The sequence below is a fragment of the Malania oleifera genome, chromosome 7 (genome assembly GCF_029873635.1).
Source record: "Malania oleifera isolate guangnan ecotype guangnan chromosome 7, ASM2987363v1, whole genome shotgun sequence".
NCBI classification, from domain to species: Eukaryota; Viridiplantae; Streptophyta; class Magnoliopsida; order Santalales; family Ximeniaceae; genus Malania; species Malania oleifera.
In genome coordinates, this window is record NC_080423.1 from 97,930,124 (window position 1) to 97,956,932 (window position 26,809).

The 26,809-nt window shown below is 36.1% G+C and overlaps 1 protein-coding gene across 2 annotated transcripts in view; it reads left to right on the forward strand.

Moving 5' to 3' along the window:
* The window catches only part of LOC131159282 (GPCR-type G protein 1), a 97,005-nt gene that overhangs the window by 49,087 nt on the left and 21,109 nt on the right, over nucleotides 1-26,809 (forward strand). For both annotated transcript variants that reach the window (XR_009137776.1, XM_058114037.1), the window contains exons 8-10: nucleotides 7,809-7,901; nucleotides 13,104-13,130; nucleotides 13,288-13,374. Coding sequence is in view for 1 of the 2 variants with exons in the window: in XM_058114037.1 (XP_057970020.1) it covers nucleotides 7,809-7,901; nucleotides 13,104-13,130; nucleotides 13,288-13,374 (207 nt within the window). In the remaining variant the exon portion in view is untranslated. The remainder of the gene's footprint in view (nucleotides 1-7,808; nucleotides 7,902-13,103; nucleotides 13,131-13,287; nucleotides 13,375-26,809) is intronic.

Consider the following 26,809-nt stretch of genomic DNA (forward strand, 5'->3'; position numbering starts at 1 on the left):
GATCCAATTTTTAGCATCACTGAGGTGTGCAGGTTTTGGTTTTTTTGAGAGGAAATAGTTTCTAAGAGATTCAAAGAGATTGGAGGAACGTGTTGGCTTGTTGAGTTTCTCTTTTTCTGTACAGTTTAGTTGTTTTTCTGGTTTGTTCCAAATATTCTTTGGGACATTTCTCATTCTCCCTTTTGTAAATCTTTTCCCATTAATATAAATTCTTTTATTATCCAAAAAAAAAAAGTCTGTGCCAACTCTTTTCCCATTTCTCATCCAAATTTTTTCACACACAGCCGGTCCCAAGCCCGAGGAAAGGAGGAGAATTGCATTAGGTAGCTGACAGGCAGCGTAAAATTTTTCAAATCACTATGATATGAATCCTTACCGAATATTTGCTTGGGCGCCCCCTATAAGTGACGTGTTGCACTTGTACCACCTGGGTGTAACAAAAAGTGGACGAGGGTGGGCTAGGTTGTCGCCACGAAGCGACGCGCCGTGTCAACGCCCGTGTACGATGTCAAATATCCAAGGGTTCCTGCATCATTCTGGACGTGGGCAGGTAAAGACGTTAGTTCAGGAAACTAGGATTAGATTAGAAACTTGGATTATAGGGACACTTATGGGTAAAAGCATGGAAATTGTGGACACGGTGATCTGAAGAAGAATTAATATAATTTGCCTTCAAGAAACTAAGTGCGTTGGGGGGGGGGGGGAGCTAGAGGAATTGATAATTTAGGATTTAAACTTTGGTACGTTGGAAAAGAAAAACATAAAAATGGAGTAGGAATTATTATAGATAAAAACTTAAAAGATAGTGTTGTTGATGTAAATAGAGTAGGGGACATGGTTTTAAATAAAGGTCGCGACCGTTACGTAACGTTGTTACGTAACGGTTTTTTAGGTTACTGATACAGTTACACATCGCGAAATCAGTGGGTAGAAAAATCACAGTCGTAGCGGCCATTACAGACCACGACCGCTATGTAAAGGCTACTATGACCGTTACATAACTGCTACAGGACTGTTACACCAAAAAAATATTTTATGTTTTACTTTTTCTTCTCACTTTTTCTCTCTTTTGTATATCATTCTCAATATACCAAGTGGCAAGAGGGGGAAAAGATTATATTGAGGGTGACAATGATGCAAAATTTACTATTTCTTTAAATACTCACAATAGATGCATTAATTAACAATTTCAATATACTAACTTGTAAGGAAAATATTTTTTTTTTGATAATATTAATAATGTGATATTTATGTTCTTTATTTTTCAACTTCAACCTTCTTTCTTTTTGAGCTATTTTATATTTATATTATTCATATGTCTTATGTGTCTAATAGATTAATGGAGTGTATAATATATTTTGTTTTATTAATTAATTTAGCACACATAAGAATTTATCACAAATAAGAACAATGAGAAGTATAAATACGCACACATGTGTAATTTTCTATCAATGGTGGTTTAAAACAAATGTAAATTTGTTGCCCTTGCCAAATAACTTAGTTACTCGAACTAAAGGATCCAAAATACACTAAAATTCTTTCTATGAATGGCTAAAAGCTTAAAACATGCCAGTATGCTATAAAAAAAATTCACAGCTGTTACACCTGCTTCCCATTACCGTCAGGTTACGCTACTCGCTACTGTGATTTAAAACCATGGTAGGGGATAGAATTATAAAAATCAAGATGGTATTAGGACAAGAGATAATAAATATCATTAGTGCTTATGCTTTTCAAGTCGGCTTAGCAGAAAATCTTGAGGGATAATTTTGGGAAGATATGGATAGTAATACAAGGCATACCAAGGACTGAGAAAATATTTATAGGAGGTGATCTGAATGGACACGTTGGAAGGGATAATAAAAATTATGAGAGGATACATAGAGGATATGGTTATGGAGACAAAAATGAGCTTGGGGAGATGATCTTAGACTTTGCTATGTCATATGATTTTAGTATAATTGAATACTTATTTTAAGAAAAGAGAAGAACACTTAATAACCTTTAAAAGTGGACAAAATAGAAGTCAAATAGATTTTTTTTTTTTTTTTTTAAAAACAAGGAGGGTAGATCATTTATCATGCAAGGATTGTAAAGTTATTCCACGTGAAAGCCTAGTCACACAACATAGAGTCTTAGTGTTAGATATATGTATTTAAAAATGGAAGAAAAATGATAAAATAAATTAGTGTAAGAGAACTAGGTGGTGGAACCTAAAAGGAGAAAATATAATAAAATTTAAAGATAAAATGATCAAATATGGGGATTGGACTATAGAGGATAAGATAGATACAAATACTCTTTGGAGTAGATTAGCTAGCTCTATTAAAAAGATAGCAAAAGAAATTTTAGGTGAATCAAGGGGAAGATTCTCGAATTGCAAAGAAAGTTGGTGGTGGGATAAAGATGTCCAAAAAGCCATAAAGACGAAAAAAAATTTTGTATAAAATGTGACAAAAATGTAGAAACAGAGATATCTTTGAAAAGTATAAGGAGGCTAGAAAAATGTGAAAAAGGTTGTTAGTGAAGCTAAACACAAATCATTTAATAGTTTGTATGATAGATTAGATACAAAAGAAGGGGAAAGAGATATTTAATCTTGCCAAAGCTAGAGAAAGGAAGAGTAAGGACGTAGGAAATATAAAATGTATAAAAAGTGAGGATGATATTGTCTTGGTTAAGGGCGAAGACATTAAAGAAAGATGGGGAAGTTACTTTAGTAAGTCATTTAGTGAAAACTAAATAGAAGGCTTAAACTTAAAATTGTCAAATGAGGAAAAGGCTAAAAATATGAGATTTATTCGCAAAATTAGAGTTAACGAAGTTAAGTTTGCACTAAAAAAAATGAAAAATGGGAAAGTTATGGGACTAGATAACATCCCCAATTGAAGTTTGGAAATGCCTAGGTGATAACAGAATTATATGGTTAACTAATTTATTTAATACAATTATAAAAACTAAGAAAATGCCAGATGAATGGAGGAAAAACATTTTAATACCTATATATACAAAAATAAAGGAAATATTCAAAATTGTAATAACTATCGTGGAATTAAACTTATGAGTCATACGATGAAACTATGGGAAATGGTAGTTGAACAAAGATTAAGGTTAGAAACGAAGGTCTCAGAAAATCAATTTGGTTTTATGCTTGGGAGATCTATCACAGATGCTATATATCTTTTAAGAAGATTAATGGAAATGTTTGGGGAAAAGAAAAAGGACTTGCATATGATATTTATTAACCTTGAGAAAGCATATGATAGGATACCTAGAGAAGTTTTATGGTGGGTTTTAGAAAAAAAAGGTGTATGTAGTAGGTATATTGATATCATTAAGGATATGTACGATGGAGTAATGACTAGTGTAAGGACTATAGATGGAGAAACTAGAGAATTTCCATCACCATAGGTGTACATCAAGGATTTGCTTTGAGTCCTTATCTTTTTGCTTTAGTGATGGACCAACTGACTAAGAGTGTTTAGAAGGAGGTTCCATTGTGTATGTTGTTTGCAAATGATATTGTATTAATTGATGAAACTAGGGATGGAGTGCAGGCTGAGTTAGAATTATGAAGAGAAGCTTTGGAATCTAGAGACTTTAGGATAAGAAGAAATAAGACAAAAAAATATGAAATGTAATTTTAGTAATGATAGGAGGAATATTGGAGGCAAAGTTAAACTTTATGATAAAGAAATAAATAGCACTCGTAGATTTCGATACCTTGGATCTATTATGCAAGCTAAAGGAGAAATTGAAGTTGATGTAATGCATAGAGTTAAAGCAGGTTGGGTAAAATGCAAAAGTGCTTCAAGTATGCTCTGTGATCATAGAATACCCTTAAAATTAAAAGGCAAGTTTTATAAGACATCTATAAGACTAGCTATGCTCTATGGATCGAAATGTTGGGCGACGAAGAAACATTATATTGAAAAAGTAAAAGTTGTCGAGATGAGAAGGCTTAGATGGATGAGTGGTATAACATTGAAAGATAAATTCAAGAATGAATATATTTGCAGTAAGTTAGGTGTAGCTCCTATAGAAGATAAGATGAGAGACGACTCAGATGGTATGGACACTTGCAACGTAGGCCACATAGTGCACGAGTGAGGAAGAGTGAGTTAGCTACTGTGGGGGGCAGTAGAAGGGGTAGGGGTAGACCTAAAATAACTTGGGAGGAGATAGTGAGTAGGGATTTAATATCCTTGAATGTGTGAAGAGAAATGGTCCATGATTGCATAAATTGGTGGAAAAAGATACATATAGCCGATCCCACCTAATGGGAATTAAGGCTTGGTTTTGTTGTTGTTGTTGTATTATCTCAAGTTCACCATCTGAGTTAAGGCAATCCAAAGATTCACCTTAGCTGTCGATGGCCCTTTGGCATGTTGTTGTGGGGGCAGTTGAAGGGGTAGGGGTAAGGGTAGATTTAAAATAACTTGGGAGGAGATAGTGAGTGGGGATTTAATATCCTTGAATCTGTCAAAAGAAATGGTCCATGATTACATGAATTGGTTGAAAAGGATTCATATAGCCGACTCACCTAGTGGGAATTAAGGCTCGGTTTTGTTGTTGTTGTTGTATCTCAAGTTCACCATCTGAGTTGAAGCAATTCGAAGATTCACCCTAGCTGTCAATGGTCTTTTGGCACGTTGCAACAACTTAGTGATTTCGCTGGAGACATTAGAGAGTTGAGCAAAAGGATGACTTTGGAATATTTCAAATATGAAATCAAGTATGGCCTTTGATTTTTCCTCATCTTAATAGTTTGGTTACTTTAATGTCTTGATTAGATGCACGGGTTAAGGGTTATTCTGTAAAATTCATGCACATACTCACAAGCCCTATACCCAAGCTTGTCCTTTTAGGATTAGATAGGGATGTTGTAGTGTTTGCTCTCATGAGGTTAGAGTCTTCTTATGGGCCTATGAAACATTACACTCAAATTGTATCCTTTCCACTTGAAGCCTGTGATGGGTTTCTAGAGACTCTACTAGCCTAAGTGTAGGTGACAATAGAAACATTTTGAGGATCTTTTGTCTTTAGGGCTAAGATCTGAGCTTGCACATAAAGAGCCATAAGTTCCATCCCTTAAGAATAAAGCCTTAAAGATGTTTCCATAATAGAAACTTACCAAACAAAGAATATAAGGCTTGACCTTCTTCGAGTGATTTTTAATTTGCATATTGGTTTGAAATTTGTCTTTTATAGTTTTCTTTGATAGGAATTATTTGATTCATGATTTAGTGACTGAAAAAAAATATTTCAACATTTTAGGTAGGTTATACAATTTAATAAAGACTAGGGCACTTGCACCTTGTTCCGCTTCATCCCAAACCCCAATGCTCAATATGTGAGCATCTACCCATCTACCCATGCTCAATCTGTGAGCGTTTGCCCATCTATTCATGCTAAATATAAGAGCACTCATCTGTTTATGTTCATTCATTTATCTCATTGTGCTCCATCTCCATCTGGGAGAACCCAATACCCATGCTTAGTTTGTGAGCATCCACCTATCCATTCACCTACTCATGCTTTGAGTATCTACCATTCATGCTCAATCTGAGAGCATTGATTCATCCATGCTCAATCTATGAGCACCCCAGCTTCTGTCTATGAACATCTATCCACCATGCTCAATTTGTGAGCATCAAGCCATAATTTGTGCTCAACTTGTAAGCATCCATTCATGTTTACATGTATTTTTTTTGAAGATTGATGAGAAATAAAGAGAAATACTAGCAAGGCAAGCTTGAATAAATGTAATACACCCGCCTAGAGAAAATAAAGCACCCTCCACCCATCCAATCTCTTAGACCTTTCTCCACCACAAGATCCTAAAACCCAACCAATCTAGGATTACCACCTAGAGGCACTCCTAGAGAAATCAAAGGCCAATCAAGAATACCAATATACCACACGCAACTAAACAAGACAATTTCAAAGATCTAGAAATATCCAAATTAATACAAGCTAACCCACTCTTCTCCAAATTTATTTTTAAACACAGACACTTTCAAACCATTACACAATAGTAAGCACTTTTAAAAGAAACTCCCTATGATATTCCAAAAAGAAAGTAGTATCATCTGCAAATTGAAGATGATAAACCATACCCCCCTCACTTCCCACCCCAAACCCTCTTGCAAAACCTCTATCGACAGCTTTGTAAACCAATCTACTCAAAACATCTACCCCAAGAACAAACAAAAAAGGAGAAAGAGGACGTCTTTGCCTAGCCCCTTTGAAACCCTAAACCAAGATTTAGGCTCTCCATTAAGAATAACAGAGAAGGAAGCATTAGATAAACACCCCCTCATCCAAGATCACCATCTTTGACCAAACTCCTTTCTTAAAAGGATTTTATCAAGGAAGTTCCAACTTACTCGATCATAAGCATTTTCAAAGTATACTTTTAAAACTACCCCCTTATTTCTACTTCTACCAACATCCTACTACTAAAATAGCATCAACAATCTGCCTATTCCACTCAAAACAACTTTTAGCTTTCGGTATAATATCTCCGATGATAAAGTCTGCCTCTCGACTAAAACCTTTGCAATGGTCTTATACACACCATCAACTAAACTGATAGGGCAAAAAACTGTAACTTTAATAGAACTGTTCTTATTTCCAAAATGATAAAAGTTGAGTTATTGCTTTTAACCAAAATCCCACTAAAAAATAATTCATTAAAGATCTTCATTGAATCCACCCTAACAATATCCCAACTTGGAAGAAAGCCACACTGACCCCATCCAGACCCAGATCCTTATCTCTCCATCTTAAAAGCAACCGCCTTCCTCAAAAGGCTGCTCCAACCACCTCATATGATCACTAGAAAGTACAAATAGGACTCCAATCCAACCCCTCACACATTGGTCTACAAACATCATCCTCTGTAAATTAGCTAAAAAATATGCATCCTCCTCAGTAATCAAAGAAAAATCAGTTGTGACCTCTCCAATTCCAATTCCAATTCCGTAATCATATTCCTCCTACCAGTAGAAAACTTTGAAAAAATTTAGAATTGCAGTCACCTTCCCTAACCTATTTGAACTTCATCATTTACCTCCAACTCCTAAATTCCTTAAAATCACCACTAAATCATTAATCAGCTTTATCCTCTTCTTCTTTTCTATTTTACAAATTAGTCTCTCCTAGAATGTTGTCCTTCTTTGCCCTAAAATCCCCAAAAACTTCAATATTCCAGATTTTCAACTCTACTCTAGGCGCTTTAATTTTTTCATAAACCTAAAACCTCCCCAACCCTTCTCACCATTCTCGCTCCAAATGTTCCTAACCAAAGATTGAAAAGACTTATGACGGAGCCACATATTTTCAGATCTAAACAGAACTGTCTCCTTTGTACTTTAGATTATTCTAATAAGATTGTGCTTTTATATTTTTATCTAAATTGATGTGCAACTCAATTTGAATAATTCCTGGACTCACCAACTTTGTCGTCATAGAGGCATCAACAACCGATTTTCTTGGATCAATTTTCCTTGCCTGGCATTAGTTATATTTTCTTTTTCTTTTTTTTTCGAGTTTCTGTTCATATAGTTTGTTAATTTTATTGACTTTTAAAAACATTTTCTTTTGTAGCCTGTTTGTGTGCATTAATTGTGTTTCATATCAAGCTATCTTAATTTCCTGGTAATCAGTGTTGTTGCAATTTAAATATACCATCTTTCATTACAATATATGGTTGATTATTCTTCATTGTGCTTTTTATTTTTAATTCTTCCCCCTCCCCCCACCCTTTATCAAGACTGATTTTCAATTAAAATTATTTATATCAGGAAGCAGCAGCCTATTCTCGAAGCTGGAAAGGTCACATGCAGAATCTACTGGGCTACGCATGCTCTGTCTATTGTGTATACAAAATGATTAAGGTATGAGAAGTTGGTTGAGGTAATCTTTTATTCTCTTGGCTCCAGAAGTTTTTCCACATGGCAACTGCAATTGTTTAATGTGAATATAGCCAATCCAAAGATCTTCATTTTTTTGTTTGTTCTCTCATGTGAAACGTCTGATGAATTGATATGACACTTAAAATTTGTTTCTTCCAAAGCAAAAGAGTCATGTGAAGTGTCTATTGTAATGTCAAGTCATTCAACAATGAAAAGGGTTAAGGAGGATCAAGCAATCAATTTGTATAAACACTTGGTGCAAACAAACGGAGTGGCACTAACAGTGTGTGCAAGCTGATTGTGGCACTAAACGTTTTCTTACTCTCGTTAGGTGGATCAAAGGACAAGCACCACTGCCTCTTTAATAAAAAAATTGAATATAACAAAGCTCCCAAATCAAAGAAGCAGAATCTATACTTTTAGATGGCAGGAGTTTTATTCAATAGCAGCATTATTTTACTTTTATTCAAATCAAATGTTAATAATTAAAAGAAGCTAGGATCTGAGCTTCAACCTTGCCTCCTAGTGTATGATTAGTAAAACACTCATTAGGTGTCAGAGTCTCTAAACTCAACATTACAGCATCCATAGCTGTCCCAGTTGCCTCCCAAATGTCGTAAGGAAATCCCACCATCAGATTATTCCTTTTCTCTGTGATTTGCTTTTACCCTAGTTCTCCATAATTGCTCTATTAGTAATTCATCATCCTCATAATCGTAATTGGATAGTAAGTCATCCTCCTCGTTGTCATAGCCAGAAAGAGAGCTTCTCATAATTGTCTGAAACTAGCACGTCTTTCCTTTGGTTTGTTGTTCCCTATCCCCTGATAGCCATCTGCAATTTCTCTCCATTGTATACCTCCAAGAGTCCTCACAGGACTAGCTTTGAGAGGCTGGAATCCAGCATACCCTTCCCACTTTTTCTGCTGCAAGATGTTTCTCTCTTTTAATGCTTGTGGATCACTGATGCGTTCCTTAGCTGCTCCTGGAGCTTCAAGCACTGCTGTTGCCTGCATGTGGTTTATCAGTTCTGCCTTGGGTATTCTCTGGAGGCCCAGGGCTTGCAATCCCAGATAACATGGGCTGAGTGATATTGGCTGTGAATGAGGTTTCCTATTTTATTTCCTCCAAGTCCACATCCATAATAAGGCTGGGAATTCAAAGAGTAAACAGATCTTGCGGGTTGAATACCTGTTTCCTCACCTTGAGTAAAGTTTCCATTTTCAGAACCTTTCCTCGCTTGGCTTTCCTCACCAAGGAACATGTACTCTTGTTAAGACAAGAGTGCAGAAGACCTATATTAGGTATTTTCAGCATCCTAACTCCTTGGCACACATTCGTTGAGCTGCAATCTAGGCATCTTGGCTTCAGTTTGTTTGATGGTGGTCTTGTGGCTGATGAAAAAGAGCTGATTCAGGTTGTTCCTAAAAATTGTTTGACATTCTTGTGAAAAAGGAGTCGTTAGAAAGAAAAAGCTGATCAGCCTGTTCCACAAAATCTGTATTGTGCCTGAAAATGTTTTAAATGACCAAATGGATGTATGTTTAGGAAATTTAAACAAGGCGTGTATAATTTTGTAATATTTTGAAAAGAAAAAAACTAAGGGCACTCATGGAATAGAATAATTTGTTGGGGAAAAGCTAGCTCTTTGCTGTTAAAAGCTTCAAATCTGCAACTTTAGAAGGTTCTACAAGGAAAAGCTAAAACTTTGCTTTTAGAAGTTAAAAAAGTTGTTTACTGAACAAGTTCTACCTATCTTTTGCAGCTTGAAAAGGGGGACCTGGGGGGGGATCCACCTAAATTTTTTGCATGATAACTCATATTTAACAGATTTATAAATTCCATTTGTATTAAAATAGTTTAAATATGGTTATTCTAGTACAACACCCATGTATTGTAGTTCTAATCTTGCATTATTATGTTGATTAATATATCTAACGTTTCATAAAAACTATTCCATGCTTTGCTACTTAGTTTCATCATTTTTAAAATCAAAATTGAATTTGAGATCAACCTCAAAATTTCTGTACCTTTGCAGCATCAAAATTTTAGTTGAAATTGAAATTTAAAACCTTGGCTGTAGCTGACAGTGAGTGCTACTCAAATCTTTGATCGTGTAGCAACCCAAGTGCCATGTTTGAACTGTGATTTGCCCCCCCACTTTACACCTTTGCTATGCAGGCAGATTGCTGCATAACAAGCAAAACTCATTTAGCCATTTTATGATGCAACACCACAAATCATATTGCAGAAGTGTAGCGAAAGCATATGTGTATTAGATTATGGGATTCCAGACCGCATATTAGGGCTTGATACATTGTTGAAAGTTGTAGTTCAAGTTTTTGTCTGAACCCTGAAGTTGGTATCTGATCCCATGGTCTGCCAAGAAGCCCATATTTATTTATTTATTTATTGCTTAGATAAATAAAGAATTATGTTGAGAGAGAGAAGAGAATAAGTACAGGGAGGATAAGTTGTGGAAAACAGTTTTAATTTTCCTTTTTTAGTTTTCCATGGAATTGTAAATATGCCAACTTATTTTTTAGCTTTTCAAAATTTCTATTTAAAAAGGTAGAGAATAAAGGGTTTGTTTAGTTGCAGAAAATAGTTTTCATTTTTCAATACTAGATTTCCAAATAATTACAAAAAAACACACCTTGTTTTCCGATTTTCCAAATATTACATAAGTCATAAATCTAGAAAATAATAAAAACTAAAGAATTTTTATGACTTTCCTATGCAAATTTAGAAATTTGGAAATAAGGTTTCATTTTTCTAATTATTTGAAAATGTAAAATAAAATTATTTTTCACATGTAAAAATGGTGCCGAAACTTTGTTATTGTTTTCTATTTATTTTTTTTACATAAATGCTGCAAAATTGATAATAAGTTGAATGTCTTGTAATTGTTTGGAAAACTAAAAATGAAAAATGAAAACTGCTTTCCACAGCTAAAGAGGCCGTAAGTTATCATCCACTGAACAAGAGAATAGCAGCACAAGGAGGAAAAAAGAATAACTTGTGAGCAGGTCTCTATTACCTCTGCGGATCAGTCAAAAGAAACTCCTACAAAGAAACTAAGACTAGAGCACAAAAGAGGCACCAAGGAAACCGTTCCACACCATAGCTAGACAATTGGAGTAGCAGAGCCTTAAAAGAATCTAGAGCCTTGCTCCAACCAGAGGCTTCAAATCATCTTCCCAAAAAAGTAAAACAGAAAAAGACCACTTAGCCACGAAGCCTCTCTCTCATTTGCTTTACCAAACCCCTGAAAGTGAGACTACTTACTCTTCCTTCAAAAGAGGAAAGGTAGATTCATTGCATGCCAAAGACACTCCAAACTGCTTATTCTGAGTTTCACGTGAAAAAGAGCAATGCAAGAACAAATAAGAAATGGTCTCTTCATTTTAATAATAGAGCGCCACGCATTAGGAGACAACTTTATTAGCTCCTCATATATAAAGGATCATTAGCATGGATTTGTTATCTTAAAAAATAAATAAATAAAAGGGGATCATTAGCATTGATTCTTTCAAGGACATAAATCCATGTGAAAACCTTAATATCAGAGGGAACCTTTGACTTCCAAATAAAAGAATGCAGATGGAAAGGAAGATCAGTAGAGTTGTCATCCAAAAATGCAGAAAAGCAACTTAAAAGAAATAATTTTGAAGAATCTAAAACCTAGCACCTCCTATCATTCCCCACAGAAAGACTAATCAAAAGCATTTGACAACAAAATAAGATTGTCAGTTCCTCTCGCATTCAAGATTCTCAACCTGAAGATTCCTAGGATACAGATCCCCATAAATTAGGGAAATTTCAGCTATAGAAGTATCATTTGAAGTGGATAGACTACAAAGATGGAGAAAAGCTTGAAAGAAAGAGATATCCCTATCCCAAAGAATGTACCAAAATCAATCCTCTCACAATTCCCATTTTAAACAGTAGGTGAGGCCGCTCGCCCGGGGGGGGGGGGGGTGGTTGTTGATGAGAAAACTTGAGAAACAAATTTCCAAGGGACTGCATGGTTAACATTAACAATAATGCCATTCTGCTGAAGCTCATTTTGCTGAAGCTCTTTCCCCACCCTAAAGAGATGTTTGTAGAGACCAAATTTCCCAGGCCTAAACCCTGCTCACTGTGTTAGGCTGTCAGGTAGTCTCTCAAATGAATATAAGCACAATTGAAGTTCCTGTGGAGTAATCCATTTTTGTAATGATAAGACCATTCACTATTTCCTGAAGCTTGATCTCTTCCACTTATGAACCAGAATAGAAGAGCTTGCTCCACCCATGAGTGAAATATTTCATAGTAGCCTCATTAGACTGTCAATCTTTCTTGGTATATCCAGATAATAGGTAGGAGCATAAACTTATTCACCTATCCCATACCGCAGAAGATCTCACACAGTATTCTCTTACTTACGAGCAACTCGCTCAGGAATCCTAAATAATAGAGGCAAATAGTACAAAGGAATGGAAGAAAGGTAATACTGAATTGAAGTAATCCCCCCCCCCCCCTCCTCCCCAAACATTAAATAAGCATCCCTCCACCCATGTAACACCCTAGAAACCTTGTCGCTCTTAATCTCAAAGAGAACAACAGTGGATTAGCAAACATACCATGAAAGATGCTAGGACATTTTAATAGGTCAAAAGAATTTCTAGCTTGTGTGTGTGTGTGTGAGAGAGAGAGAGAGAGAGAGAGGTAAAATACTTTTAACAGGTGCAAAATGTCCACCTGTGGAGTACTTAGGCATGTAAGAGACCCATTCGAAACTTGATGCCTATGGGAAAGAACACTAGAGTCAGTATTGATACCTACAGTCCTGAGAGGCCCTGGATTCAATCCTCAATTGGAGTATTTACCCACAATAATATATCATTTTCATATTTAGGATCCTTAAGAGAGGGTGCAGACCACATGCGAGGGGAGGTGTTAAAACTTGATATACTGTTGACTCAAAAACCTACCATCTTCAACTTTTAGGTCAATTGATTGGCATAACACACACGATTGTAATCTCTTATGGTGTCCTTTTCCACACAAACCTTGTCTTTTTGTTTCACAACTGATCATAGTACAGATATGCTGTTTTTAATTTTTCTTGCAAGCAATTTTTATTATCATTTTTGTGATAATTTTTCCCTCTTCCTGATCTTTGTTGTTAATCTTTGTGCAGTCTTTGCAAAGTGTTGTTTTCAAGGAGGTACATTTTCTTTTCTTTTTTACCCTATCTTTGATGATGCTTCTTAATTTCCCTATGTTAGCCTTAAAGTATTTTAGTCTTATGGATTTACATCCACACTAAACCTTATACTCATTTTTATACATTTCATAAGCAAGAATCTGCTCTCTGTTGGCAGGCTGGTTCTGTTGATCCTGTGACAAGGACAATTAGCATATTCTTACAGTTCTTTGATATCGGAATCAATGCCACCTTATTGTCACAGGTTAGTTGTTTTTTGTCATTTATAAACGTTATAAATTATCAGTGAATTTTTTGTGTAAGTTTTATTATGTTTTTTTTTTGGGGGTGGGGGGTGGGAATAATGAATTAATCTTGAATATATGTGGCAACCAAATATTTGTAGAAGTCAAATTTTCAGGCAACATGTTGATTCTTTCAATGCCTTGTGTGGTTCAGAAAGTTTCATCACATTTTGCACGTCTAATGATTAGTTTTGATTTTTCCCAATTAAAATATTTGTTGAACGAAAATGTATTAAAATTAATTTATTCTATTGTCCTAGAATAATTGCTTTCTTTTTTTTTGCATTATCAAGCATTATGCCAATATTTTATTGTGAATATGAAATGGTTAACAAGAAAGTGACAATTTGTTTTCTACCCAAATAGCTATTGTTTAAAGATTTGATCATTTTGTTTGTATTTTTTATCTGGGGATGTGAGACAAGGGGGTCCTCTTTGTCTATTCCTATTCACGCTTGTTCAAATTTCTTTTTTTCTTTTTGGTTCAATTTTTTCCATCAAAATTTGAGCTAGAATGCAGAATTTTTTTTCAAAAAAAAAAAATAATCTGGAAGCAAGTTTCCATTCAATATCTTTCGAAGTCCTTCAGTACAGTAGAAGAAATACAACACCAGAAGGTTGAGCTTATTACCAAGATGAACATGCTCTCAAGAATTCCAATTCTACAAGGTAGGAGTGCAATATGAGAGGACAGGGGTGCCAAAAGAGCATAAAGCATACGGTGGTACCCAAAATGTTAAGGAGTTGGAGAACTTATTTGGCATGCAGTAATATTTTTGTACGATTAGGACCGACTCAAAGGAGGCAAAGGTATATATGGTTATTTTGTACTTGAGTAGAGACACTAGGTTGTGCATGAGATTTAGAACAATTAGGTGTGTAATTGACACTTGGGTTGAAGAGAGAGTTCAAGGACCAATTTTTCCTGAGTACAGAACACAATGCTCAAAGCAAATTGCTTGATCTTAAGCGCACGGGATTGTAAGGTAGGATGTGAAACAATTCTATACTTTGATGTTGGATACCTGGGACATGTTAGAGAAAGACAAGTTGTTCTATTTCCTTGAAAGTTTGAAATATGAAGGGCTGAACTCCACTAAAGAAGAGTTCAAGACTTGCCTACTGCACAGGCTATCATGGAATGCTTGACTAACTATATTGAAAAGGTTTCCCCCTCACCTAAGGAGAGTGGCTAGTCAAGTAGAAACTACAAAAAAGTCTTTCAAGAAGGGAAAACCCAAAATTAGGGAAGTCAACATAAAGCATCAACTTTGGTTAGTCAAGTAGAAACTACAAAAAGCCTTTCAAGAATGGAAAACCCAAAATTAGGGAAGTCAATAAAGCATCAACTTTAGAGGAAGCATCCATGTTTTGATCTTTCAACACATCCTGTGCTAAGGATAAGATTGCGTGCTTCTTATGTCAAGACACCCTTATGGGCTCGCCGATTAACCTCATCACTTAATGCCTTAAAGCTTTCATTAAGGAGGGGACACAAGGACGGGATGACGATGAGGAGGAAACCCCAAGGATGGGTGCAATGTGTTTACTCAATGTGTTTGACAAGAGAACCTAAAGGTTGAAGTTAAAGGGTTAATGTTTGTAGGTCTGCAGATCAATGGAAATAGCACTTGTGCTATGATGGATATTGGGGCTACCTATAATTTTATCTCATAGGGGAAAGCACAAAGACTCAGCTTGAAGTTGGAAAAGACTTAGGAGCCTAGAAGTAGTTAACTCCATAGCTCAACTTACATTGGGAGTAGCCAAGCAAGTGGTTGTGAAGCTTGGACAGTGGACAAGACAAGAGAATTTCACGGTCATTTCGATGGATGTTTCCAAATGATACTTGCAATGAAATTCTTAAGGGAAACTAAGCAGTATTGATGTCTAGCCCTTTGCCTCATGAGTAATCACCCTAGTGCAAGATGGGGTGAAGAAATGAGATGTTTCTATCTTCCGTGCAACTTAAGAAGGGTTTGAGAAGAGGGGAAACAACTTATCTTGCCTCTTTGGTATTGGATGTAGGCATAAGTCAAAAGCTGGTGCCTACAGCTGTCTAAGATGTGTTAAAAGTACAATGTTGTGATGTCGAATAAGTTACTTATAAGCACAACTTGCTCCTCTGACAAGGTGTGGAGCACAAGATTAAGTTGTTACAAGGTAAATTAGAAGAATCAGGAAAGTAAGGTTATATACCAAAGAGCACCGGTGTTGATTTAGAGGAAACTTGATGGGAACATGCGGATGTGTGGACTATCTCGTGCTCAACAAGTTGACTGCACACAATAAGCATCCTATTCTAATTTCTACCATGCCCTTTAGTTGATGAATGTGCTTGCATGTTGACTACCTCAACAAGTTTGTTGTGGTATATATGGATGTCATTGTTGTCTAGTTCCCCTCTAGAGAAACATGAAGAAATTACAAAGGTGTTCAATAGTATGAAGTAGAATAGCTTATAAGTGAAGAAAAAAGAGAAGTTCTTCTTTGCTTAGAAGAGTGTTAAATTTCTTGGTCATCTGGTTGAACAAGGTTGTATCCAGATGGATATGGGGAAAGTGAGAGTTCTTCAAGATTGGAAGATACCACTGATGGTCAAGGATTTGCGTTCCTTTCTTATACTTGCCAATTATATCAAACAATGTTTCAAAAGGCAATGGCGTAAGACGAGGCATTTTAACCCTTAAGAGGCGAGGTGCAAGCCTTACAGCATTCAGGAATAAGCCTTTTGAGAATTTGTTTTTAAGATCAAAATATGTTAAATAAGTTATATAATTAAAACAAAGCAAGAATTAATAAAATCACAAATATAATGTAAAAAAGAAAAAACTAGATGTACTTTGCAAAATACTGGTAGGCCATTCAAAAATTGCTAACCTGAATAGATGACATAAATCATGACAAGAGATAGTTGTACCATTACAAAGTTCAAACTATTTTCATGGTGTAAGATTCAACTCTCAATTATTTTGGAAAGGTTAAGGTTTGAGAGTTTTAGAAATAAACTCATATTATGACATTCGTTTTATAAAAAAATGTAGTTAAAATTTTCTAACCAATTCTAACTTGAAAATCACACACCCAAAATGCACAAGTCTCAATTGAAAAGGCGCAAAAGGCATGTTTTTTTTTTTGTAAAAATGCATAAGCCTCAGCATGTAATGCATTAGCATTTTTTGGAATTTGGTATTTTAGATTGAGCCTCAAGGCGTTTTAGGCATGCGTTGCCTTGAGGCGGGCCTCAATTGATCTTTTTAAACTGATATCAGAAGTTCATTGAGGGGTACTGTGAGACCTTTTGGGGGGGGGGGGGGGTGGAGGATCATGGGTGGAAATCAACACAAGAGTGCCCAAGGAGCCTATGGCAACTTGAAGGAAGCATGATGACGGATCTGGTACTTGCTCTTCAAAATCCTTCGAGGTACAAATGAATCCATTAGACCATGCCCTTGGTGGTGTCTTATCATAGTACTGGTATCTTGTTGAATATAGAAGCCATAAGCTTGCTAAAGCTAAGCAGAAGTGCTCAGATCGAGAGAAGGAGATGCTAGCAGTGATTCATTGTCTTAAAGGAGGCTACAATACTTATGTCCAACTTTGCGGTGAAAAAAGATAATTCGGCAGCCATTTCTTTACGTAGCCTACATTATCCTCCAAGCAAGCCCATTGGTAAGACTTCCTGTCAGAGTTTGATTTCTTTTTCAAGCACAAGGAGGGGCGAATGAACCAAGTCGCAAACGCATTGAGTAGGAAGGTTTGAGCTTGCAGCATTACTAATAACTCGCTCCAAGTAAGTGAAGTTACCACAACAATGCAGAAGGTGCATTAAGGAGAACCTTATCAAAGATTCAGTTGCCCAAAACATTTTGAAGCTGGTGGAAGAGAGCAAAGCACACTGGTTAGAAGATAGTTTTTTGTTGGCACATGGTAATGAGTTCTTTGTGCCTCTAGCTCTAAGGAAGACACTATTGCTAGAGTGTCATGATACCATGTAGGCAAGTTATTCAGGATGACGCTGGACTTTGTCAATATTGAAGCTGAGGTACCACTAGTGTCACATCCATATTTTCAGTACGCAACCTTCCGTGACCCCATCCAAAATCTGATGGAGACACAGGGCCTAGCAAAGTATATGTTTTGCAAAGCCATCATTTGAATGCAAATAAGAGGCAAATTAACAGTGAGTATTTAATAAAATGCAAGATACATACATTTATTTCATAAAGTAACCAAAGATGTTTTATTTTCATTGATAATCTCTGTACATTGGGCAGTACTTTACATACAACACTTCTTAGACCTCCTAGACTAAAGGCATATCTCCAACAAACACGCGTAATATCTTCCTGCTGACCTGTAATACATGTCCAAAGTGGCAATCTATTGGAAAACTCAACAAATGGAACTTTCCTTCAGTTCAAACCTGAAATTGTTAAAAAAATAGGGTGAGCAACACAAACTCAATAGTCCTTTGTAATTTCCCTAATTTGTGTATAAGGATTTCCATTACTCTAAATATGATATCTAATATGGATGCGTAAACATATTATGCATAAATGCACTTTTTATTCTACACAATCTCTACCATTGTAAAACATTCAAAGAATAAGCATTTCAACCTTATTTCAATTTTCAACATTGTAGCAGTGTCTCAAGCATATGCAATTCTTGTCTCAACAAGTGCCAATTTCCAACTTGGCCAACCATTGCTTAATGTAGAAATACCCTTCGGAGGTGTAGGGCCTTTCATCCAAGGGAGACACAATCCCTACTTGCTCAAATTCCACAATATTAGAGCCACAGCAACATACGGTGCCTGCTATTTCACAGAAGTGCAGTTCTATATATACATACACAAGCTATGCAGTAGCAAGTAAAACCATTATTGTCGGATCAAGATTCAAATTGTGAATCAAAATTCTATTTTTGGGAATCAAGAATCAAGAATTGAATCATAAGATTTAGTACAAATTTCCAAAATCAATTCTAAATGACATGCATATATTGATATACAAACAACAAGCAAAGTAATAAAGTACATTTAAATTTTGACAATAAAAAAAACCGCGCTTCATGTGTATGCTTTTCCTAAACAAATGAAAAGTAAGATAATGACTAATGAAATATTAATAAAATAATGAACCTTATGTTGTTTCAAGGAAGGATAAAGAAAAAATAATAAAAATTGAACTTTTGGTGTTTATCAACAATTAAAAATAATAATATTTCATGCATATTCTTTCTCATATTAAAAATAAAAAAAATAATTAACCCGAAAAAATGATAATAATTGAACAAAATACTAAAAATACTAACTTTTGAATCTCAACAACACAATGAAATGTGAGTACTACCTTAGCCGATGAGTGTTTCACCCCTTCTTCTCAATTGCAGAACACTATACTCCTTATAGAGCCAAGAATGGTTTTGTGAAGGCAATATAATACCTAAACTTCTATTTTATTTTGGGGTTTTAATTTAGTCAGGTTTGTTAGGATGTGCTAGGTCTAGAATCATGTGAATCAATAGATTCAGATTGATTCAATAGATTCATGAGGTGAATCAAAGATTCAGCAATGATTCAGTTGTTTTTAGATTCACTAGTAAGATTTGAATTGAGTCGAATGAATCGAATCATGAATCATAAGGTTCCAACAACTATGAGTAAAATCTTCATCCTTGTGAGATGAATAACTATCATATGAAGATTTCCCAAAAATATATATATATACAGCTATGATAACCAAAGAGAACATATTTGCAGCCTTAGTAACAAGCTTAGGGCATGCTTATTAGGACTCAATTCCATGCAAATTTCTACCCCTATTTCCTGTCAATACCCAAAATCCCTAGGTGAACAAATGAAAATTAAGAGCATCTACCTTGATTATCAGCTTCTCCAATTTGTTTTAAGGTTCCTTTGGATTTTATGTATTTTCTCCTGAATTTTCCTGATGTTGCTTGATTTTCTATGAGGTTCTGTGTCTTCATTCCTGTTTCTCTCTCTCTTGAACTAGGGCTTCCAGCAATTGAAAAGGTGTATTTTTTCTTTTCCTGGAATTCTTGATGACAAAAATAAATTAGCACAGCAGATCCTACAGTGCTGCTAGGTGTCTGCTGCTGGAGTGCAGTACTGCCAGCTGCTGGTCTGTATTGCTGCCAGGTGCCATACCTGGTTTGGCATGCCCCAGCCTTGTTTTTCTTTATTCTCCGCCCCAACCTTTTGTTGTTTTTGTTTTAGCATGTAACTCATTATATCTTTTCATCTAAGCCCCCCCCCCCCCCCCCCCCCAAAAAAAAAAAAAAAAAAAAAACCTAAAAACATGAATAATATTCCCAATACCGATTAACATAACCTAGCTAATAAGAAGGTTAGTATCAACTCATTCTATACAACAGTGGAGTAACAACCATGCAAAATTTATGGAGGTAAAAAAAATTTATATATAGTAAAAAAATTAGAATAATTTTAGAATAATTGAGAAAAAAATAAAAGCATAATTCTTATGTATCATATAGGCCAATTTTACCTAACAAACTCAAATAATGCATGTAAAAGATAAACGTGGGTCATAACATCACGAAATGGACACCATTTTCATCCTTTAACTTTTAAACTCTTAAATAAACATAACAAAAAGAAGAGAAAAGCCAAATTAAGCCTCACAATGTCTCATCATCTAAGATTCTAAGAATCTAAATCTAAATTAACAAAGTTCAAAGGGAACTATCAAAGTCTTCATCAAAATCCTCGTCTCCAACAAAATCATCTATAGTAGGAGTTCTTCCTCTTATAAATTCCCCCTCTACCACTTCAATGTCATCATTTTCCTTAATTGTGACCAATGTCAGCCTCTTGCCTTTGTCTTCAGTGCCTAGATATTCAATAAAACTACAGGTTAGGACTTAGGAGAAATGAAGAATTATAAAATGATAATTTAGTAGATTCAAAAATGACTATCGATATGTACGTACTCAAGTTCTCCCAATAATCACTAGTCTTCCTTTTGCTAGGAATTATGGAATGTGAGCTACCACAAGCTTGTTTTGCTTGAGCATTATCTCCTTCAAAAGCTACCATCGGAAAAGCTCTAATTACATCAACTTCAAAGAGATTTTCCTCGTCAAACCAAGAAGTTTCTTTTGGGAGCACGGGTTCTTCCTTTGTGGTGATCCACTCATCATTTGAATCTACATCCTCCACCAATATTGGATCATAATTTTGTCTTCTTATAGCTCTCCCTCAGTTTAGTGTTGTACTTCACATAAACTAGAGCATTCAATCTCTTGTGCTCCAATCTATTCCACTTTTCCATATGAATCTACAATTAAGCTTAAGCCATTTAGATTTTTAGATGTTAGAAGATAATTGCATATTTGAGTGAAATGAGAATAACACGGCATTTGTAAGAACTAAGAACCTGCTCAAATGTGCTCAAATTTCTCTCACATCCACTAGCGCTGCAACTCAGGCTAAGAACACGGATAGCAAAGTTTGTAAATTTTAGGGTTTTTGTCCCAAAAACGCTTCCACCAATCAACTACAAAAGAAGAAACACATACTTCTAAGTTATAAGAAGAAACAAGGATAGAATACTATTACTAATTAACTAATTGTTATTGAAATATTATTTTTACCTGGGCTTCTCAATATTCTATAGTCAATAGCCACTCGAGTCCCGAATTTCCCTCATGCATTATCAAACAAATCCAATTGGATGTCTGCAGCTAGCCTCTCCTCATATCCCGACATTCTATCCATGCATTCAAATAATCCTTTCTTCACTTCTTCACAATGAAGGAAGTTCTCCTTATAACGCAATTGGGGATTTAGATAATATCTCGCAGCATGTAAAGGGTGATGAAGTTGTGAAGTCCATTTATCATCTGTTTTCCTCCAAATGGATCCATACTTATTGGCATTTCTAGAAAAATTTGCAGCAATTTTTTCCTTCACTGAATCCATCAACTTATAAATAAACCCCATGGCTGGTCTTTCCTCAGAATCAACTTCCCTTAGGACACACACAAGAGGGACAACACTCTTGATAACATAAGCCATGCGAGGCAAAAAATGTAGGTCAAATAAAACAATTGAGCGAGTCCTTATACCTTCATGCATTTTTGCATATGTAGAAGTGCACCACATCTCCAAAGAGAACATAGATTGAAAGCCTCTCTTTTGTTTGTAAGGGATTTGAAGTGTCAAAAATGCAGTAGCAAAGCATGTCTCTGCAGGGCGGATGAGTTCTTTGTTGGTGGTGAAATGCTTCCTCAATATTGCAACTTGCAAGTACATAGGAATGATTATACATTAATTTCACAACATGCTTAGCCTTTAGGATTGTGGTTGCATGGATCTTCAATTTTGCAATATCCTCCAACATGTGATCCAAACAATGTGCAGCACAGCTTCTCCCTCTTTTCCATAAGCTTCTTTCCACCACTTATCATGTTCTTCACATTATCAATTATCACCTACACAACATTCTCCTCACCAACTACCTCAACCAGTCTTCATAGAATCAAAAGCATCAATGTATTTTAAAATCCACGTACCAGCAAAACTAATTCACAAGGAAATTAATCAGGACCCTTGCAGACCATCAATCCGTCCATCAATCATGATAGAACATCCATAGTCCTTCCAAGCTTTTTTGTGCTCTTTCAACATGCCATTTATGTCTTTTACTTCATCTTAAAGGATCCATGCCCTCATCTCTTGCATAGATGGAGGCTTGAAACCTGGCCTCTAATTAGCAATACCATCCACTATAACACACCAGTATACATCATCCATCAAACTAAATGGAAGAGCATTGTTGAAGACACAACATCCAACTTCCCTACACGCTTCATTTCCCTCTTCTTTTTTCAATTTTGAGTTTAGAATGGCTTGTTTGGTTAGTGAAGATGCAAACTTGTCCATTGGGCCTCTAGCCCTAGGATTAAGGCCACCCCTACTCTTTTGTTGCTCAACATCTCCAACTAATGGAGAAGAAACACTCCCAAACCCTCCTCTTGGACCCATCCCAATCTCTTCAAGAAGATCATATCTTTTACACTACTCTTATTGGAATTTTTCAAGAGCGATCTTGCACTCGTCTCTCACGTTTTGAGGAGCTTTTGGTCTCATTCCCTTCCTTATCAAATGATGTTTAAATCTTGTAACAGTCCCAATGCAAGTTTGATCACAAAATTTGCATCTAAAATATTTTTCTCCATTAACTTCTTTTATGTATTTCCGCACAAATTTTTTTTTTTTTTTTTCTGCCCCTTTGATTCACCTCCAGACATGTTTCTGTTTATTGAACAGGAACAGTCAGCAGCTGCAGCAGGAAATTAAATTTTTTTTCAGAATTGAGAGCTCTTTGCAGGAAATGGGGAAAAGAGCAGCAGAGAAACAGCAGCTCTTCAATCTTTCGTTGTGTAAATTTTTGGGAAAAGTAAAAAACTAAAACAAACAGCAAGGAAAATTGGGGGGTAACTAATGAAAATTGAAAAGTGAAAAATTGAAACAGGCTCAAACAGCTGTAACTGAAAATTAACAATTGAAAATTGGAACAGTAGCTCTTATATCAAAAGGGCTTCATTAGTTCATTCATTGATTTCATTCTTGCAAAATTTTCCAATTTTTCGTGATTCATATTTGAAAATTAAAAAGTGAAAACAATTCAAAAGCAGTTGCAAGTGCAATTCACCTTGACTTTCAGAGTTTCAGTTGAGACTTGAAATGAGATAAATTTGAGATAGACTGGCAGAGAGTTTCCTGAGGCGAACAAAATTGGAAAGTGAGAGAGGGGGAGAGAGAGAGTCGAATCAGTCGGAGAAGAGACCTCAAAGCAAAGAGCAACAATTGGTGAAAGAGGCACACTAGAGGAGGTCGCCAAAGAGAGATAGAGGTCACGAGAGGCTAAAGGGATCGCCGGAGAGAGACAAGAGGTCGGAAGGGGTCGTCGGAGGGAGACAAGAGGCTTGAGGGAGTCGTTGGAGAGAGACGACAGCTTGGAAGAAGGAAGAGCTTTGCGCAAGTCCTTCAGTAGTCAAGAGGGGGGGTGATGGCGCTTGTGAAGTCCTAACTTATTTTTTGAATATTTTTTATATTAGTAGGTCAATTTTATCTGCTCCCAAAAGTGTGCACATTTCCATCCCAAGTGTAAAAGTCGAACCTTTTAGGCTGAAGCATTCACATCAACTCCGAAGGCCAGTGCATTTGAGGACTTTCACCTTTAAGTTGCTCCTTAGGGCGTTTATGCCCAAACCACATCCTCAAGATCGCCTTTTGAAACACTGGTGCATATAACATCAATTTTTCTACAAGCATATTTTGACGTATTGGGGTGCTCCCCCAAACATTGTCAGTGACCATGACACAAGCTTCACAAAAATTTCTAGACAGGACTTTTAGAATCCTTAGTTCACATCTTGAAATCTTTTTCAACTACCATCTGTAGATAGATGGACAAATGGAGAGATTTAATGGGCAATTAGAGGAGCACTTGCACCATTTTGATGTAGGACAAGGTTGGGTGGCCTAGTCCTATTGTTAACCCTCAAATCAACACATACATTAGAAACACTTTAAATTTAGAATTGTATCAACCAAACGTAAACAATATAAAGTAGGCTTTTTGAGTGTATGTTCTTGTGTGAGGGTTGAAACCATAGGACTAGGCCACCCTATCCCGTCCTACATCACTTTTGCTTCACATGTTTGAAGGATTTTGAGAAGGTGTATGGTTTGTCCAATAATTAAATCCCAATCGTTCCTTCGCAAAGGAATCAAATCATATGCTATAAAAATGTTATTTCAAGCATTCAAGAATATAAGTTCTAAGTTGGCATAGCATTATTCCCACAATTGACAAGAATAAGTTTAAAAATATTGAAAATTTAAGGTTTCAGGGTGACTTCAATCGCCTAAAGAATTTAGAAACAAAATTTCAGAGGGATAGTAGCAGGTCAGGCGCCTGAACCAAAGACCTTAGTCGCCTGATGAATTTCAATATAGAATTCTTAGGAGGCGGTAACAGGTTAGTTGATTGAATTGACAGGGTCAGTCGCCTGAACTCTACGGGTTTGAATAAAATTGTAGGGATTCAAGGCTATTTCTCAACTAAGGATTCTGGGGCTTCAAACTAGGGTTCACAATCAGTTAAAGGTTTAGAAAAGAGCAACCTTACCGAGGGAAATCGCTGGGTGATTTACTATGGTTCACCGCAAACTCAGATCACACCGTAAGTATTCTTGGAACAAGCTTTAGCGTAATGAAAGTAAACTGTTGAATGTGTATGAAAGTAACGTGGGTGGGGGGAAGGGATGGTGATAGAAATGTTGGATAGTTAGTGGTCTCTAACCACCTGATCTTCGAAGAGAACGCGTAGCCTCTCACTACTCAATCACAAGGATCAGACGAAGCTAAACAAGCTTTACAAAAAAGGAAATTCCTTTGATATTCTTTATTCAAGACTTAGATGCTTTCAGCTCTTACAATGGAGATATAAATAAGGTAACACGGGGGAGGGGGAGACAAGGCAATAAACACACTTGCACTTTCTACACAAGCATGGGAAACAAGCTAATAAAGACTAACAACTTACTATACACACACAACTTTCTAAGAACAACTTACTAGGAACAAACACATATATGCAAGCAAGTTATCTTGCAAGATTACAAATTAAATGCAAACATAAGTCAAAAAGGAGGCCCAATCCGTGTGGGGCCCACCTGGGTCTTGAACTCAGTTCGGCATAGCAACTGGGGTCTTCTCACACCAAAAGCTTTCAAAATACTCTATGTGTACCTGCAAGAATAACAGCTCAATGTGGACATCGAGAGGCTGTCTGTGTGTCACCACATCGACGAAGGAAAGAGGCAAGGGCTACTGATCCCCATCACATTTCGTCATTGCCAACCAAAAGAATTGGGTGTAGCTACTTGATGGACCTCAATTCTGCTTTAATGCCCCAAAGAGCTCTACAACCAACAAGAGTATTTTTAAGCTTGTTACCTCATACAATGGACGAGCAATACAGAGGAAAGAGTTTGAGAGCGTATGGCCATACGCCTTCACTAAAGAATGTAGGAAAAATACAGAGATTGCCCAAGCCTACCTGAAGAAAGTTCAAAGCAGATGAGGAAGTGAGCAGATTAATGGAGAAAAGGTTGCACTTCGTGACTTGGTGCTTGTTAAGCTCCATCTAGAATAGCTTAAAGTCACTACAAGGTTGAGATAGTTGACTACTTCACTATGAAGGATCAGACACGATCTTAGCTAAAGTCGGTACCAGCTTTGATGAAGGTGCATTGTTGGCCTAACATGGCTTTCGAATCTTGTTTTGATGATAACAAATGAAGGTTAATTTAACTATTTATGGTTTAAGTGATGATATTTTAGGAAACCTAGTATGACAAGTTCAAAAGGTTCAAGAATTGAAAGTCCAAAGATCACAAGTACCATAAAGCCATACTTCATTCACAAGGTGATCAAATGAAAGCTCAAAAAGGTCTAAGATGGTCAATACATATGAAGCTTAAAGAATACTCAAGCTCAAGGCAAAGATGATTCAAAGCAATGACATGCATGAAGACTTCAAGTTTAGAGAGTTTCAAAGTCTTTAGGAAGTCTTATGTAAGTACTTCACTTTAAATATCATTTTGAATGCTTTGAAGCTCATTAGGGGTTAATAAGGATTTAGAGACCTTACTTTGAAAACCCCGGAAAATACTTTTTAAAAGTATCAAAGCAAGATGGCTAAGGCTTTTTGGAAAAAAACTCAAAAACAACATTTTTATCGTTCAGGCAACTTACCTATGCTTGGTCAAGCGACTGACAAATTTCCTGAATTGATTTTGAACAAGCAGTGAAGGATCAGGCGACTGACCCTGTCTTGAAATGAAAAAAAACACAGTGTTCAAAGGTTAGGTGACTAACCCCAATGGGTTCAGGTGACTGACCCTCATAAACGGTTAGTTTTTAAATAGCTTTTAAAATTTCAAATTTGAGTTGCTTGTGCCCCAAATTTCGTATAGACTTGGGAAACACTTCAAGTAACTTGGGCAACACGAATTTATACCTTTTTAAGCCTATAAATACATGGTTTCTCAAATCAAATCAAATACCAAGAATTGAAAATCTGTTTTCAAGTTATATTGCTCATACTCTCTCAAAGCCCTCTTGCACTCATAATCTTGCTGAAATTTTATGAGATATACTGAGTCTTTGATCACTAATCTAAGAGCAAATCTTCTGAGTTCTGATTCAAATCAAAGGAAGAATCCGAGTGACATATTCTTTGAGCGTCAAATTCATTCTTATTTGATATTTACTTTGAAGTATTGATTAGTTGTGCTTAATCTGGTACTAACTAGCTCTATCAGAGAGTATCT